This window comes from Tachysurus vachellii, chromosome 14 (genome assembly GCF_030014155.1).
Source record: "Tachysurus vachellii isolate PV-2020 chromosome 14, HZAU_Pvac_v1, whole genome shotgun sequence".
Taxonomy (NCBI): Eukaryota; Metazoa; Chordata; class Actinopteri; order Siluriformes; family Bagridae; genus Tachysurus; species Tachysurus vachellii.
Genome location: NC_083473.1, coordinates 5792559 through 5809308, shown reverse-complemented (window position 1 = coordinate 5809308; position 16750 = coordinate 5792559). Strand labels below are relative to the sequence as shown.

General features: G+C 39.1%; 1 pseudogene and 3 gene segments (V, D, J or C); 2 read left to right on the top strand and 2 right to left on the bottom strand.

The window, feature by feature from the left end:
• Nucleotides 1–8918: 8918 nt before the first annotated feature.
• LOC132857371 (immunoglobulin lambda constant 6-like) lies at nt 8919–11036 on the bottom strand. The segment is given in 3 exon segments: nt 8919–9474; nt 10394–10446; nt 10927–11036. Coding segments are annotated over 3 exon segments (483 nt in total).
• LOC132857496 (probable non-functional immunoglobulin kappa variable 6D-41) lies at nt 11020–13935 on the top strand. The segment is given in 3 exon segments: nt 11020–11083; nt 11194–11524; nt 13597–13935. Coding segments are annotated over 3 exon segments (498 nt in total).
• A 122-nt stretch (nt 13936–14057) lies between these two features.
• LOC132857495 (immunoglobulin kappa constant-like) lies at nt 14058–14836 on the bottom strand. The segment is given in 2 exon segments: nt 14058–14470; nt 14594–14836. Coding segments are annotated over 2 exon segments (330 nt in total).
• An 861-nt stretch (nt 14837–15697) lies between these two features.
• Nucleotides 15698–16276, top strand: LOC132857370 (probable non-functional immunoglobulin kappa variable 6D-41; annotated as a pseudogene).
• Nucleotides 16277–16750: the final 474 nt, after the last annotated feature.

Sequence of the window (16750 nt, the reverse complement as noted above, 5' to 3'; positions counted from 1 at the left end):
AAGAACCACATCACACTAACTCAAGATCTCTCAATAATCATGAATATTTGAATGTTGAGTTTTTATTATGTTATTTTCCATCAAATACATTCAAAACTGACAGATTTAGGTTTAGACCTGAAGGTCTTTATCTGCCAACTTAAATAACCAAATATGATTACTGGCTTTGAAGTATATACAATATCAGTGATATAAGTGCTCACTTATTTACATTCATCCTCCACTTTCGGCTTTTCCTGTTAGGGGTAGCCACAGCGAATCATCTGTTCCACTTAACTCAATCCTTGGTAATCCATGAGTTACCTTTATTTCCTCTTTCAACACATCCATATATCTCCTCGTTGGCCTTAATCTTGACCTCTTACCTGGCAGCTTAATCTCCAACATCCTTCTACCAATATAACCATCTCCATCCTCTGTAGATGTCCAAACCATCTCCATCTAGCGTCTCTGACCTTGTCCCCAAAACAGCCAACCTGAGCTGTCCCTCTGATGTGCTCGTCCCTAATCCTGTCCATCCTCGTCACTCCTAAACAGAACCTCAACATCCTCATCTCTGCCTGGTGTCTTTTCCTCACTGCTACAGTCTCTAACCCATATAGCAGAGCTGGTCTCACTACTGTCTTGTACACCTTTCCTTTGATTCTTGCTAACACTCTTCTGTCACACAAACACTCCTGACACTTTTCTCCACCCACTCTAACCCGCTGTACTCAATTCTTCACCTCTTTTCCCGGGCCACACGGGACATTTGTCCCTAAATACTTCTTGTCCTCAGACCCCTGTATCCTCACTTTTGTTTTTCCCTCCCTCTCGTTCTGTCTTACTACGACTGACTTTAATTCCTCTTCTTTACAAAGCAGACCTTCACATTTCCAGGTGTTCTTCCACCTGCTCCATACTCTCATTACAGATAACAATGTCACCCACAAACATCACTGTCCATAATGATTCCTGTCTGACTTCATCTGTCAAACTGTCCATCAACATAACAAACAAGACGACACTTCCACACCTCCACAGGTATGTCATCTGGACCTACAGCCTTTCTATTCTTGATTTGACTCAGAGGCTTCCTCGTCTCATCCTTTCTAATCTTTCCTATTTCCTGCTCTACAATATTCACGTCTTCCTTCCGACTCTCCCTCTCATTTTCCTCATTCATCAGCTCTTCAAAATACTCCTTTAATCTTCTCTGCACACTCTACTCTCTTTTTAGTACCTTTCCATTTCTATCTTTTATGAACCTTATCTATTGCACATCCTTCCCATCTCTATCTCTCTGTCTCGCTAATCTGTACATGTCCTTCTCACCTTCCCTCGTGTCTAACCTGGCATACAACTCAACGTATGCTTTCTGTTTGGTCTTTGCCACGTCTCTTCACTCCGCCCTGCGATTCCTTGTAATCCTCTCTTCTTTCTTTGCTATGTCCCACATCTTTTTAGCTAGCCTCATGCTCTGAATTCTGTCCTGTATGTCCTCGTTCCACCAGGTTTCTTTATCTTCTTTTATCCTATCAGGTGACACACCTAGCAGCCTCCTACCTGTCTCCCTGGTCACTTCTGTTGTAGTTTTCCATTCATCTGGAAGGTCTTCCTGACCACCCAAAGCCTGTCTCAGCTTATGTCTGAATTCCTCACAACATTCTTTCTTTTTCAACTTCCACCACTTGGTCTTCTTTTTTATCTTTTCTCTTCTCTTTTTTCTGACCACCAGAGACATCTTACACATCACCAGCCAATGCTGTCTGGCTACTCTCTCTCCTACCACCACTTTGCAGTCACTCTGCAGTTAAATGAAGTCCACCAGGTCCTAAAAGACCACAGAGTATGTTAGAGAAAATACTTAAACAAAAAGCATCATAAGACCAACAGGTTCATTATGGAAGGTGTATGAAATTCTATTTGAATTTTCTTTTAAAACCTGAATAATGCACTTTGCTACCTGACTCCTCTATGTAGAGACTCATTTGTACCATATTTGTTCCAGCATTTAAGAATGGATTTTACTTTGTGGTAGGTTCTAAATCTGGGATATGTATTTATTAAACCACACAGACATTGATAATTTTGTCTGGTCGTGAGGGCCGAATGCTACAGTACCTTTTTCCAGATGGAGGAGGTTGAATAGTGTGTGTGAGGTGTGTGTGTTGTCATCCACAATGCTGTTGGCCTTGCGGATGCAGCGTGTTGTGTAAATGTCCATGATAGAATGAAGAGAGACTCCAATGATCTTCTCAGCTGTCCTCACTATCCGCTGCAGGGTCTTGGGATCCGAGATGGTGCAGTTCCCAAACCAGACAGTGGTGCAGCTGCTCGGGATGCTCTCAATGGTCCTTCTGTAAAAAGTAGTCAGGTTGGGGGGAGGGAGATGGGCTTTTCTCAGACTCTGTAAGAAGTAAAGACGCTGGTAGGCTTTCTTGGTGATAGAGCTGGTGTTAAGTGACCAGGTGAAGTTCTCCACTAGATGAACACCAAAATATTTGGTGCTCTTGACGATCTCTACATGTGATCTCTACATTTGATTACAATAAAGAACTAGGCTGTAACACTACAACATAGAAACAATCTACATATAATTGTATACATTATTCCCAGTGATATTTTTCAACAACGAGATCATTTACCTGTTTTTATAAACTTTGGTTATAGAAATTCTTTAGTAACAGCTATACATTATATGGCTTTAATCAATATACATGACAGGTGTATAGTAACTAGCACTTTATATGAGCTTGAATGTGACTGGTTGATTCTGAAAGCTTCTGAAGTTTGTGCAAACACAAGCAAACTGGGTATTTTACATTTTTGTTTGTCTTTTTTCCCCTTAAAGATTTCTGGTTGTTTATCAATTAGTTTTTAAGATATTGCAGTTTCACAATAAAGGTGAAAAAGGTTCTGACATAATTTCACATGTAGAGACTATAGATATATTCTATGTCATAATCAGATTCATACTTGCAGCAACTGACACTGCTTCATATTTTTATCTCTACAATCATCTGTTCATACTAATACACTTATTGTTTCTATTAGAATATTTCAGTTTCATGCTGCGTTATTGTGTATTTTTCAGAATGCAGAGGTCAAGTCACAGTAACTCAGACTCCTGCAGTGAAATCTGTTCTTCCAGGAGAAACAGTCACCATCAACTGTAGAACCAGTCAGGCAGTGTATAGTAATAACTACTTACACTGGTATCAGCAGAAACCTGGAGAAGCTCCTAAACTCCTGATTAAGCTCGCAAATCAGAGACAGTCAGATTTTCCAGCTCGTTTCAGTGGCAGTGGATCTGGATCTGATTTCACTCTGACCATCAGTGGAGTCCAGACTGAAGATGCAGGAGATTACTACTGTCAGAGTTACCATTACATCAGTAGTACCAACCTGTTCGCACAGTGTTATAGAGTCGTACAAAAACCTCCCTCAGTCAGATTGTAGAGAGACTGAACTGCTGCAGCTGGGAGCGACTGCAGGTGCTGACTTGGAGGATGTGATACGACACAACGACACTCTGTGGAGGAGAAGATCCACACACAATCTTCACATATACATGATATAAACTCTGACCAATTACTCTCTCACTCGTTTCTCTCTCACTCGTTTTCTACCGCTTATCCGAACTACCTCGGGTCACGGGGAGCCTGTGCCTATCTCAGGCATCATCGGGCATCAAGGCAGGATACACCCTGGACGGAGTGCCAACCCATCACAGGGCACACACACACTCTCATTCACTCACGCAATCACACACTACGGACAATTTTCCAGAGATGCCAATCAACCTACCATACATGTCTTTGGACTGGGGGAGGAAACCGGAGTACCCGGAGGAAACCCCCGAGGCAGGGGGAGAACATGCAAACTCCACACACACAAGGTGGAGGCAGGAATCGAACCCCCAACCCTGGAGGTGTGAGGCGAACGTGCTAACCACTAAGCCACCGTGCCCCCTCTGACCAATTATTCTCTGTGATATTGTAGGATTTCTTATTGTTAACAAGCAGCAGTCAATACAGCTATGATTAATGAACATGCTTATTTATTTATTTATTATTATTTGTTTTTTAAAGATTTGGCACATAAATCAATCATTCATTCACTCATTTTCTACCGCTTATCCGAACTACCTCGGGTCACGGGGAGCCTGTGCCTATCTCAGGCGTCATTGGGCATCAAGGCAGGATACACCCTGGACGGAGTGCCAACCCATCGCAGGGCACACACACACACACACACACTCATTCACTCACGCAATCACACACTATGGACAATTTTCCAGAGATGCCAATCAACCTACCATGCATGTCTTTGGACCGGGGGAGGAAACCGGAGTACCCGGAGGAAACCCCCGAGGCACGTGGAGAACATGCAAACTCCACACACACAATGTGGAGGTGGGACTCGAACCCTCAACCCTGGAGTGCTAACCACCAGAGGTGGGAGTAAGTCACACATGTGCAAGTCACAAGTAAGTCTCAAGTCTTAACCTTCAAGTCTCAAGCAAGTCCGAGTCAATTTTTGTGAGAGTCAAGTCAAGTCAAGTCAAGTCACTGCTTTATGTCAAGCAAGTCAAGTCAAGTCGTAGCTTGAGTCAAGCAAGTCACTGGCAAGTCATACATATGTTTGATAATTTAACTAAATGTATATATTAAACAAAGTTAAATCTACAGTATTTATGGACTATGAGAGTTTTATTTGCAACAAAAATGATTATATGCATTTATTTTTAAAAGGTGTCCACATCCAGGTGAGTTGTAAATACAATAAAAATCTAAAAATGAATAAAAATCAAAACTACAAATATGTAAATGTAACTGAAATAAGGCCAACATAAAAGCATGGAAAGTTTCAAATTAAATTATTAATTAAATAGTAAATTATTGAGAGAGAGAGAGAGAGAGAGAGAGAGAGAGAGAGAGAGAGAGATGATTGAAGTGAGTGTAATTTATTAATATTAAAGGGATAGTTCACCTAAAAATTTAAATTCTCTCATCATTTTCTCAGCCTCATGATGTTACAAACCTGTATAAATTTCTTTGTTTTGATGAACACATGTAGATATTTTGAGGAATGTTTGTAACCAAACCATTCATGAGCCCCATTCACTTCCATAGTGGGAAAAAAGAATACTATGGAGTGAATGGGGCTCATGAATGGTTTGGTTACAAACATTCCTTAAAATATCTTCCTCTGTGTTCATCAGAACAAAGAAATTTATACAGGTTTGTAACATCATGGGGGTGAGAAAAAAATTTATTTTTGGGATTTTTGGGTGAAAAAGAATTTTTTTTATTTCTGGGTGAACTATCCCTTTAAATTGAATGTGTGTGCGTGCGCATGCGAGACAAGAATATGTCTCTGCTTGCAACTCTGAATTTTTTTATTTTTATATTTATATTTATGATTTTTATATATGTGTATCCCCATAAACGATCCATACGCTTTTCACTCAAAGCCTAACACTGAAGACCAATTATAAGTGCTATTGCAAAAAAGCTGACATTTCCACATAAACAGTGACCAACCATTTACATTGCGCTTGCAAAAAATTTAATTTGATAGAACTTTGTCATTCAATTGTGAGCGATGTGGTCGCATTTTGCTGTTCTTCTCTTCTCATGTTGCACAAAATCCCGGTACCTGAACTTAATTATTTTTGGTGTAGCGCCTTCCATGTTTCGTCACGACTGCGCTCCCTCAGCTTGCCTGCTGCGTCACGTGGTTAGATTACGCTCTTGCGTGCGTTTAAAAACAGATTTAAAAACAAAATAGACAAAAAAGATAAAACAAAAACAAAAAACAAGTTATTTCGAGTCATTTAACTCAAGTCCGAGTCAAGTCTCAAGTCATGAATGTCAAGTCAAAGTCAAGTCGAGTCTTTTTTTAATATTTGTCAAGCAAGTCTCGTCTCAAATTTGTGACTTAAGTCCGACTTGAGTCAAGTCATATGACTCGAGTCCCCCATCTCTGCTAACCACTAAGCCACAGTGCCCCCTAAATCAGTCATTTTTAATAGAATAAAAATAACATATTCCCACTTTGTGGACTCAACTAAAGAATATTTAACAAAAATGAATCAGAAATGCTGAAATTTGCTTCAGTATTTTTTTCTATATCATATCATTGCTCCTCATTTATGGTGTCCAGTAAAGACATTTGCTCATGTGGATGATGGTCATGAACCTTCCACCTCTATGTTGAGAGAACAAACTCTTCTATGGAAGACGATGTATGGACCATGGAGGCAGGAATATTACTGACATCCTGGGATGTGCATCAAACCAGTCAGTGACTGCAGCAGTCTAACAGAATACCACATCTTCCCACACAGCAATGAATGTAGAGGAAGGTAGTTTCTTGCCTCAGGTTGATTATGCAGATCATCCAGAAATGAACTGAACCTGTCTGTATTGTATGGGGCTAATGAGTGATTTGTGTAACCATCACTTAACACTGCTGCACACATTTTTTTTCTTTTATCAGAAATATCTACTGATCTCACTCGGATCATCTGTGACTCTTAGGCAGGGATTCAGCACTTTGAGGTTTTTTAATGTTTTAATCATATTGCTTTATCCACACTAGCTTTTTGTTTAGTAGTGGGAGACCTGGATCACATGACCTATGTTAAACAACAAATATATTAGTGTTTGTCTTCAGTTCTGCATATTTTCTTGCTGTTACAGGTACCACATGCTTGTTCAGTACTCATGGTGTCCTGACACTGGCTAACTTGTGGGATCCTGTCCTGGATTATTCATTGTCCACTCTATTACCCCCTGTTTGTTTACAACACGTGGAGGTTAAACCTCAACCCCTGTCAGCTGTCCAACTTTAGGCAAATATAAAACCTCCCCTTAATCGTCAAGATCCTATTAAAGTTTTAAACACAGCAGTTATGCTGAAAACTGAAAGTAATAAATGACCTGTTACTTGCCTATGATCAGGGTTGTGTCTTCTTGCTGGTGTTGCTTGACCTTAGTGCAGCTTCTGACAGCAATGGTCATACTATTTTACTGGAAAGGTTAGAAAATGTTGTTGATATTAAAGAACAGCCCTCTACTGGCTCAGGTCTTATTTGACTGATTGTTTCAGGTTGTAGATGTAAATGGTGATTTCTTTATGCATAGTAAGGTTATGACCAGTGTTGTATAAAGAACTAGAAAGCAATACTTGAGTAAAAGTATCGTACTAGAAAAAGACTTTGGTAGAAGTGAAAGTTACCTTTTAGAATATTACTCAAGTAAAAGTCTTAAAGTATCTGATATTTACTGTACTTAAGTATCAAAAGTAATTTTCTGATATTTAATGTACTTAAGTATTTGAAGTAAAAAGTAAAATTTCAGTGATTTTCGGTAGGCATAAGAGGCACTTCATCCGGTAGGAAGAATCTTTCATTCCAATGTACAGAAACATTACTTGCGAATACGGCCAGAGGTGTATAACGTTATCTTCTTCACCCTGTTCACCGAGTTCACCACTATCGTCGGGGTGGTCGTCTACGACAGGGGCGGCCAACCCGCGGCTCCCGAGCCGCATGCGGCTCTTTGCCTGGTTTCATGCGGCTCTTACGTTCATACCGAAGTTTGTATTTGTGTCTTTTTAATATGTGTGTTCGCTTCGCTTGAGTTCAATACGGTATTTTCGTCAAACGCGCATGTTAGTGGGATGAAAATACCTCAAAGTTTCCCAGTAGGAGCAAGATCATTTGAATAAACAATTTTTGTCAAGTTTGCTCTCAAAATAGAAGGAAAAAAAGGTGATGATCATGTGTGCCCATGTGTATGATGTGGCTCTTTACGGTAACACAGTAAAAAATGTGGCTCTTGGTCTCTGACTGGTTGCCCACCCCTGGTCTACGATAACGGGAGGTCCTCCAGTAGGTGCTTCCATGGCGGTTTCAGTTGTGCTTCCACCTCCTTTAGCAACATTACGATGAAATAGAGCTTGTGGAGCGTAATGCAATCTAGGAGCAGTGATTCGTCAAACCTCCCTTATTGCAGTCGCACACATTTCTTCTGATTTTATTTTGTAGTAACGAGTAACGAAGATGCTTAGTGGAAATGTATCGGAGTAAAAGTATACATTTTATCTAGGAAATGTAGTGGAGTAAAAGTGAAAGTTTACATACATTTAAATAGCGAAAGTAAAGTACAGATAAGTGAAATTTCTACTTAAGTACAGTAACGAAGTGTTTGTACTCCGTTACGACCATTGTTATGACCAGTGTTCCACAATGTTCTATTTAAGGCCTAATGCTTTTTCCCACATATATTCTACTTCTGGGTAAAAATATTAGAAAAACTTGTTATTAGCATCCACTATTATACTGATGACATACAGTGATAGTGTATTTTATGTGGCTTTGCTAAAACTTTCTCAGTAAGGCTGCAAAATGTGTTAAGGACATTAGACAGTGAGTGTTTATTAACTCATTTCTGCTTAATTCTGAAAAGACAGAAGTGTTTGTACTACAGTATGAACTCATGCAGCCACAAGTAAGCTTAAATCTCAATGACCTTTTGGTTTCATCACGTGTAGCAGTAAAAGACTTTGTTGTGATTATTGACTCGTCTTTCATTTAAAGCTCATGTAGATAATTTAACTGAGATGACCTTCTTAGTTATTTTTTTTTAGTACAGTATGAGTAATATTTAGAAATATAGTCATGGTTATAAGGTAGAATTTCCATAACCATTGTGTAAGTATTTTACTGACACAAACACTGACAATACATCAGATGGTTATTATTATTATTATTATTATTATTATTATTATTATTATTATTATTATTATTATTATTATTATTATCAGGTGTCTTTCTCATGAATAATCAGGTTCTCCAGCAGATACTGAGACAGATTCCTTGGTGATTTGTGTATGATGTGTATAATCAACAATGTAAAACAGCCGTGTTTACTGATTCAAAAGCTTTTATTAATAATTCAAAGCAGGACATTGCAGCGATCCACACACTTAACACATATTTAGGTGATAATTAAGAAGAAGAGCTGAGTTAAAGTGAGGAGTGTGTGAGCTCACATGTTAATAAGACAAATGAAATGATGAGAGTGGATGATTTGAGCAGTAAAGGCCACATGTAGCACACAGTGAAGCAGTAGAAGGTGAGCTGAGTAAAGTGTGTGTGAGCTCACAGCTCTGAGCACTGCTCTGTGTTCACTGTGCTCACCACAGTAGGTTGGTTGTCTTTGGAGGCCTCACAGGTCACCACCTTGTTCCTCCACTGATCCGGGTGGAGGCTCAGCGTGCTGCTCCAGCTGTAGAGGCCATCCGCGTTCAGAACGGCGGCGCTGCGGCTCTCCCCCGAGCTCCAGCTGCTGCCGTCAACCTTCCAGCTCAACTTCCAGTCCGAGGGGAAGCCCTTGTAGGCCACACACACGAGTGTGACCTTCTCCTGCTGCAGCTCCGCACTGGAGGGGGGCAACACTGTCACACTGGGCTGGGTGTCACCTACACACACACACACACACACACACACACACACACACACACACACACACACACACACACACAGAGGTGAGACAGGAATGGACAGCTGTCAGTCACTCAGGCTTTGTTTCAGCTCACTGTGTGTGTTTCACTTCCCTTTATATCTTACAGAGCAGAACTGAGATCAGTGGAGCATCACAAACGTTTCACATTCAATTCAAATACTTTTACATCTTACAGCTATAATGATTTATATTATTGTGAACAGTGAAAATTCAAATATAATTATACTGTATATCCAACAATTAGAAATCTGAAAAAATATTTTATAAATTATATATTAATATTTTAAAATGAGATCATATTTATTATTTAAATAAATTGCTTCTAGTCTTCAGGACATCTGTTTATAGAGTCACAGTCTCTGAGATATTAAATGTAACTAGAATAATTCAGTGAAACTCTGTTACAGTCATTTGCACAAACAATTATATAAATGTTATTTCAGTTAGAACGAGCTATTATCACTAAAGTCAGACACATTTTATAAAACTTCTAAAATAAGAGAAATTTGAGAAACAAAATGATTTTATACAAACATCACATTCCCTAAAAGTGAATTTGAACAAAAAAGTTGTTATAAACTATATATTTTACACATTTTAACATGAATCTGAACACACTCCATTTCAGTCATTAATCTGAACACGCTCCATATCAGTCATTAATCTGAACACACTCCATTTCAGTCATTAATCTGAACACACTCCATTTCAGTCATTAATCTGAACACACTCCATTTCAGTCATTAATCTGAACACACTCCATTTCAGTCATTAATCTGAACACACTCCATTTCAGTTATTAATCTAAACACACTCCATTTCAGTCATTAATCTGAACACACTCCATTTCAGTCATTAGTAAACAGGTTACTTACGGCCCACAGACAGTTTTGTTCCTCCACCAAAAGTGTCCCACAGTGATACATTCCTATGAAGGCGTCGTACAAAAACCTCTGTCACACTACAGTGACCGCACACACACACACACACACACACACACACACACACACACACACACTCACACACACACAGTTCAGCAATTGTTGTTATATTTACAGAACACAACTGTAGGATTAAAGATTTCTTGATTATTTAGTTTTCTTTGTCACTCTGCTGTTTAAACTCAGTGATGTTTCAGTAAAAACGTCTGACTCTGGAGCACAGTGTACTGTACACACTGCAGAAGACTGGAGGAGAAATAACACTGAATGATGGATTAGTGATGAGATTCATCTCTACAGTCAGAAACACAATATACACGACACATAAAGATAGTAAAGAATAACTTTTTAATGCTGCTCACTTCTACATCTCCAAATACAAATCCACACAATAACTCTGTAGTAGTGTGAGAATGACAGTAAGATTGGGGGAATGTGGTAAAGGTGTTTCCATACTTAGAGGACACTTTGCATTGGCAGCACATGCTTCAGTGATCTGGGAGTGTTTATAGTGCTGTGACTTTAACACTTCATGACTGAGAGCTGCTGCTACAGCAACTTCACCCACAGCTACCATGACTTTGATCCCCGTCTTCATCTGGACACTGATCCTCTGGACTCAAGGTCAGACACTGCTTCATATTTTATCTCTACAATCATCTGTTCATACTAATACACTTATTGTTTCTATTAGAATATTTCAGTTTCATGCTGCGTTATTGTGTATTTTTCAGAATGCAGAGGTCAAGTCACAGTAACTCAGACTCCTGCAGTGAAATCTGTTCTTCCAGGAGAAACAGTCACCATCAACTGTAGAACCAGTCAGGCAGTGGAAACAGACTCAAATGGCAATCGTTTACACTGGTATCAGCAGAAACCTGGAGAAGCTCCTAAACTCCTGATTAAATATGTAAATAAGCTAGAGTCAGGTGTTCCAGCTCGTTTCAGTGGCAGTGGATCTGGATCTGATTTCACTCTGACCATCAGTGGAGTCCAGACTGAAGATGCAGGAGATTACTACTGTCAGAGTTACCATTACATCAGTAGCATTAACACGTTCACACAGTGTTATAGAGTCGTACAAAAACCTCCCTCAGTCAGATTGTAGAGAGACTGAACTGCTGCAGCTGGGAGCGACTGCAGGTGCTGAGTTGGAGGATGTGATACGACACAATGACACTCTGTGGAGGAGAAGAACCACATCACACTAACTCACAACTCACATTAGAGATCTCTCAATAATCATGAATATATGAAAGCTGAATATTTATTTTGTTTTTTTCCATCTAAGACATTCAAAACAGACAGCTTTAGGATTAGAACTGGAGGCTTTTATCAGACTTTTCACACAATAGTTTTTATTTATTTATTTATTTATTTGTATTGATACAACCTGAAAATGAAATGCACAAAATGTACTGGGACTAAATCTCAATAAGCAACACAAAATAACCCATTATAGTGAAGAGTGAGGGGGGAAAATCTATAGTATATTATTTATGATTCAAAAACATTTGAAAAACTTTATTTACATCATCATCTTTTCTGTATACATTATGTGGCTTTATGAAAAGAATATTGATTGCAGGTCTGATACACAATGATACACAATGACACACAATGACACACAATGACACACAATGACACACAATAACACAATGACACACAATAACACAATGACACACAATAACACAATGACACACTGTGTAGAAGAAGAATCACACCACAATAACTCACAACTCACATTAGAGATCTCTCAATAATCATCACACCACACTGAACACAGTCCATTACATTCACTATTGTAAGATAAACAGTTTACAGTTTTCAAGATTGTTGTTTTATTTATAATAACAAACTGTTTGATGAATTGTTTTTCATATTTTTCAGTGTCTATCACTAATCCTACCTCCAGTACAGTCTCTAATTCTGACCCTGTTATTAATCTGGTCTCAGCCTCAGTCTCTGTCTTGTGTCTGTTTCAGGTCACAGTCTGGTCCTGCTCTGGATTCTGACTCAGTCACTGGTGTAACTCCTCCTGTCCAAACTGACTCTTTCTAAATGTTTCTGAATGAACCTGGTGTTCATTCTCTCCACTTCCTTGTTCAGACTGAGACCTGGTTCAGAGGATTCAGGGACACTGTTTGTCTCACACTCTCACACACCTCTTGTACTGTCTCATCTTAAACAGTTTCATTCTTTTAGTGCTGTTTCTTTTAAAAATTAATCTAATCCATCAGTCATCCTCCTTATTCCTGAGATCTTCTCACTTCCTCTCCTTTTAGACGGAAGCCTCCTTTCATACAAGCCTTCAGTCCTCCTTCTCTGCCAGTTTACATGTTTTGGACCTGTTATTCATCCATCCATCATCCATATGATAAGAGTCGGTGAAAAATGTATAATGATTGATGGTGTTTATTATTATATTTATAAATACAGAGTACATACATTAAGCATTCAATAAATTATTGAGTGATGGGGGTCTGTGTCCCAGTGGAAATTTATACCTAGCAACGATCCTCATCAAAATTAAATAAAGATTAAATATGAGCTCGTTCTTCTCCTGCTGTTATAAAGAGATCAGTGTGAGAACTTCACTAAAGGTCATCAGGAGATTTGAGTGTCAGCTGTAATTTTCACTGTTTTCTGGAGGTTTCACAGTTGTGTCTTTATGCACTGGGTGTAAAAACCTTATTAATTTCTGTAAATAACAGACTACAATGCTGGCTGACAGACAGACCTGTGTTCTCAATCCACAGCAAGTGTTAAGAAGAGAGTAAGAAGTGTGTAGAACATCACCTGCTCTGCTCATACATTTAGGTGGAAGATTCATTACAGAACATTCAAATTTAGTACTTTTATCTAGATCATGTGTATCATGTCAGAGAGATCAAACCCTGTAGAAACCAGATCTGACTCTGTGTGTGTGTAAAAATGGACAAGATTCTGGTCTTGAATAAGATTCTGGTCTTGAATATGATTCTGGTATTGAATAGTCCTCTATTACAGATATCATGTGATTCTTTTTTCTTTTATGTTATTTCATCCCAATAGTTCTTATTTTCAGTTCTAGTTTGTGGCTTATAATTGTGTACATTATTCTTTTGCTCTGATCCTACTTGTGTTTTTAATTTGAGGATGGATCTGTCTACATTCTCTGTGTCTATCAGTGTCTTGACCCCATTAGAAGAAAAATTATTAGAAAAAATCCTGTCCTATTTTATTAGGGAAAAAAAGCTAGATGTGTCATTCTGATCAAGGTTGTTATTTTCTTTACAAACAGAGAAATCTGTTTATTCTGTCATGTATTCAGTATTTGTTAACTGTTTTAATAGTTTAAAGTAAAATCTGACAAATCAGAGAAATAAGAAGTGAAAGTGATCCTCACACACACACACACACACACACACACACACACACACACACACATTTGCATGAACAGCTCTGAGACTCAGAATAGATCACCACTTTCAGCAGATGTTCATGGTTCTTCAGCCAAACTCACTCAAGCACAACACACAGTGCTGAACTCGACCTGCTGTTAAAGGTGCTGTTCCAAATCACTGACAAAGACACTTCACTCATGAAGAAGGAGACCTGCTTTCTACATAGAAGCTTTATTTCAGCATATCTACACACTGACATCACCTCAGACTGCTAAGCATGGTTTAAAGTGTACACTTGAATTCTAGTGGACTTCACAGCGGCTCTTTCTGAACGAGGCGACCTGAGTGGTGTCGTGGTGGGAGACGGTACAGCCGAACACCTCGGCCTCTTCCCAGCGTTCTTTACTGAGGGTCAGGGTGCTGCTGCGGCTGTAGATGCCGTCCGTCTGTTCTTCAGTGCTGGTCAGAACCCCCTCATTCACCTCGGCACCGTCCACTGTCCAGCTCGGCAGCGCCCCCTGTGGAGAATAGGCAGAGAGCAGGCAGAGCAGAGAGGCCGTTCCATCAGAGAGCTGCAGAGAAGAAGGAGGGAGCAGAGACACGGAGGGCTTCACCACCGGACCAGCTGGAGAACACACACACACAAACACAAACACACACACAGACACACACATACAGACACAACCACACACACACAGACCCCCACACACACATAATTAGATTAATGTGAATGTGAACTCTATCATACTGAACATGGTGATATTTGGTCATTCAGTGTAACGGCTGTACAGCAGATGCAGTAGTTTATCTGCACATCATACAACAGGACACAATTCTGATAACGTCATCCAACTAAACTGCAGCAGAACATAATCTTCTAAAGAAACACACTGTTCTTAAATAATCATCACACCACACTAAAGTCATCTATGTTCAATTTTTAGATTATCCTAATAATTATTAATGGGTTATAATTAATGGAAATCAACAATAAACAATTATTGTTCATGCTTCACTGTTACACACATTTCCATTGAGATGAATTAGAGTAACACAAAACATAGATGAAATCAACTTAAAGCTAAAGTTTTACACAAACCTTAAATAGAGATGAAGTGACATATACAGGGTTTTAAAAATGACACCAAAACAGAGTCTTTATAGAAACAACTCTCTCCTCTTCACACTACATTTTTCTCTTTCATAGAAAAGACAGAATACTTTACATTTGTTGCATCATCATTTTGTAGAAAATCTATCAATTTCAATGAATTGTGTAAATAAAGTGAAGAATCTTTGAGCTTTTAGACAAAGAAGACACTTACTTTTTATAAAGAGTTTTGTTCCTCCACCAAAAGTGTACCACAGTGATACATTCCTATGAAGGCGTCGTACAAAAACCTCTGTCACACTACAGAACACACACACACACACACACACACACACACACACACACACACACACACACACACACACACACACAAAGCTCAATAATTGTCATATTTACAGAACACAGTTGTATGTCTAAATGTTTTGACTGGATGAGAAATAATGAATGATGGAGTAGTGATGAGATTCTCCTGAGAATTTCCAAGATATTAAACAAATATATCAAGTTTAAAATTCTCTCTGATTAACATATTTATGCATCTTAGACTAAAATGTATTTTCCAGAAAATCTCCATCTGACTCCAGAAGTAAAATCCACACAATAACTCTGTAGTAGTGTGAGAATGACAGTAAGATTGGGGGAATGTGGTAAAGGTGTTTCCATACTTAGAGGACACTTTGCATTGGCAGCACATGCTTCAGTGATCTGGGAGTGTTTATAGTGCTGTGACTTTAACACTTCATGACTGAGAGCTGCTGCTACAGCAACTTCACCCACAGCTACCATGACTTTGATCCCCGTCTTCATCTGGACACTGATCCTCTGGACTCAAGGTCAGACACTGCTTCATATTTTATCTCTACAATCATCTGTTCATACTAATACACTTATTGTTTCTATTAGAATATTTCAGTTTCATGCTGCGTTATTGTGTATTTTTCAGAATGCAGAGGTCAAGTCACAGTAACTCAGACTCCTGCAGTGAAATCTGTTCTTCCAGGAGAAACAGTCACCATCAACTGTAAAACCAGTCCAGCAGTGTATTATTACAGCTCATATGGTCACTACTTACACTGGTATCAGCAGAAACCTGGAGAAGCTCCTAAACTCCTGATTAAGCTCGCAAATCAGAGACAGTCAGGTTTTCCAGCTCGTTTCAGTGGCAGTGGATCTGGATCTGATTTCACTCTGACCATCAGTGGAGTCCAGACTGAAGATGCAGGAGATTACTACTGTCAGAGTAGGCATTACATCAGTAGCACCAACCTGTTCACACAGTGTTATAGAGTCGTACAAAAACCTCCCTCAGTCAGATTGTAGAGAGACTGAACTGCTGCAGCTGGGAGCGACTGCAGGTGCTGAGTTGGAGGATGTGATACGACACAATGACACTCTGTGGAGGAGAAGAACCACATCACACTAACTCACAACTCACATTAGACATCTCTATATAATCATCACACCACACTGAACACAGTCCATTACGTTGTAGTTTTCTACTCTTACACATGAAAACATCAAGTATCTGATCATCACATTTATTTATCGTCTATTTCATGCCCCAAACTCCATCTAAACTATCATATACACAAACAGTGGTTTTAATACAGTTCTGTTTGTTTACATGTTTTCCTGAATTTTGGCTTTTGCAGCAAAATCTCATCACCTCACTTCCTGAAAACCAACAGTTCCACAACACACTCTTCATGATGTTCAGGTTTTCTGTTGTTCTGATATTTTCTTACTAATAAGTGCTACTTTTGTACTGATGTTTCTACACAATGACTCACTGTG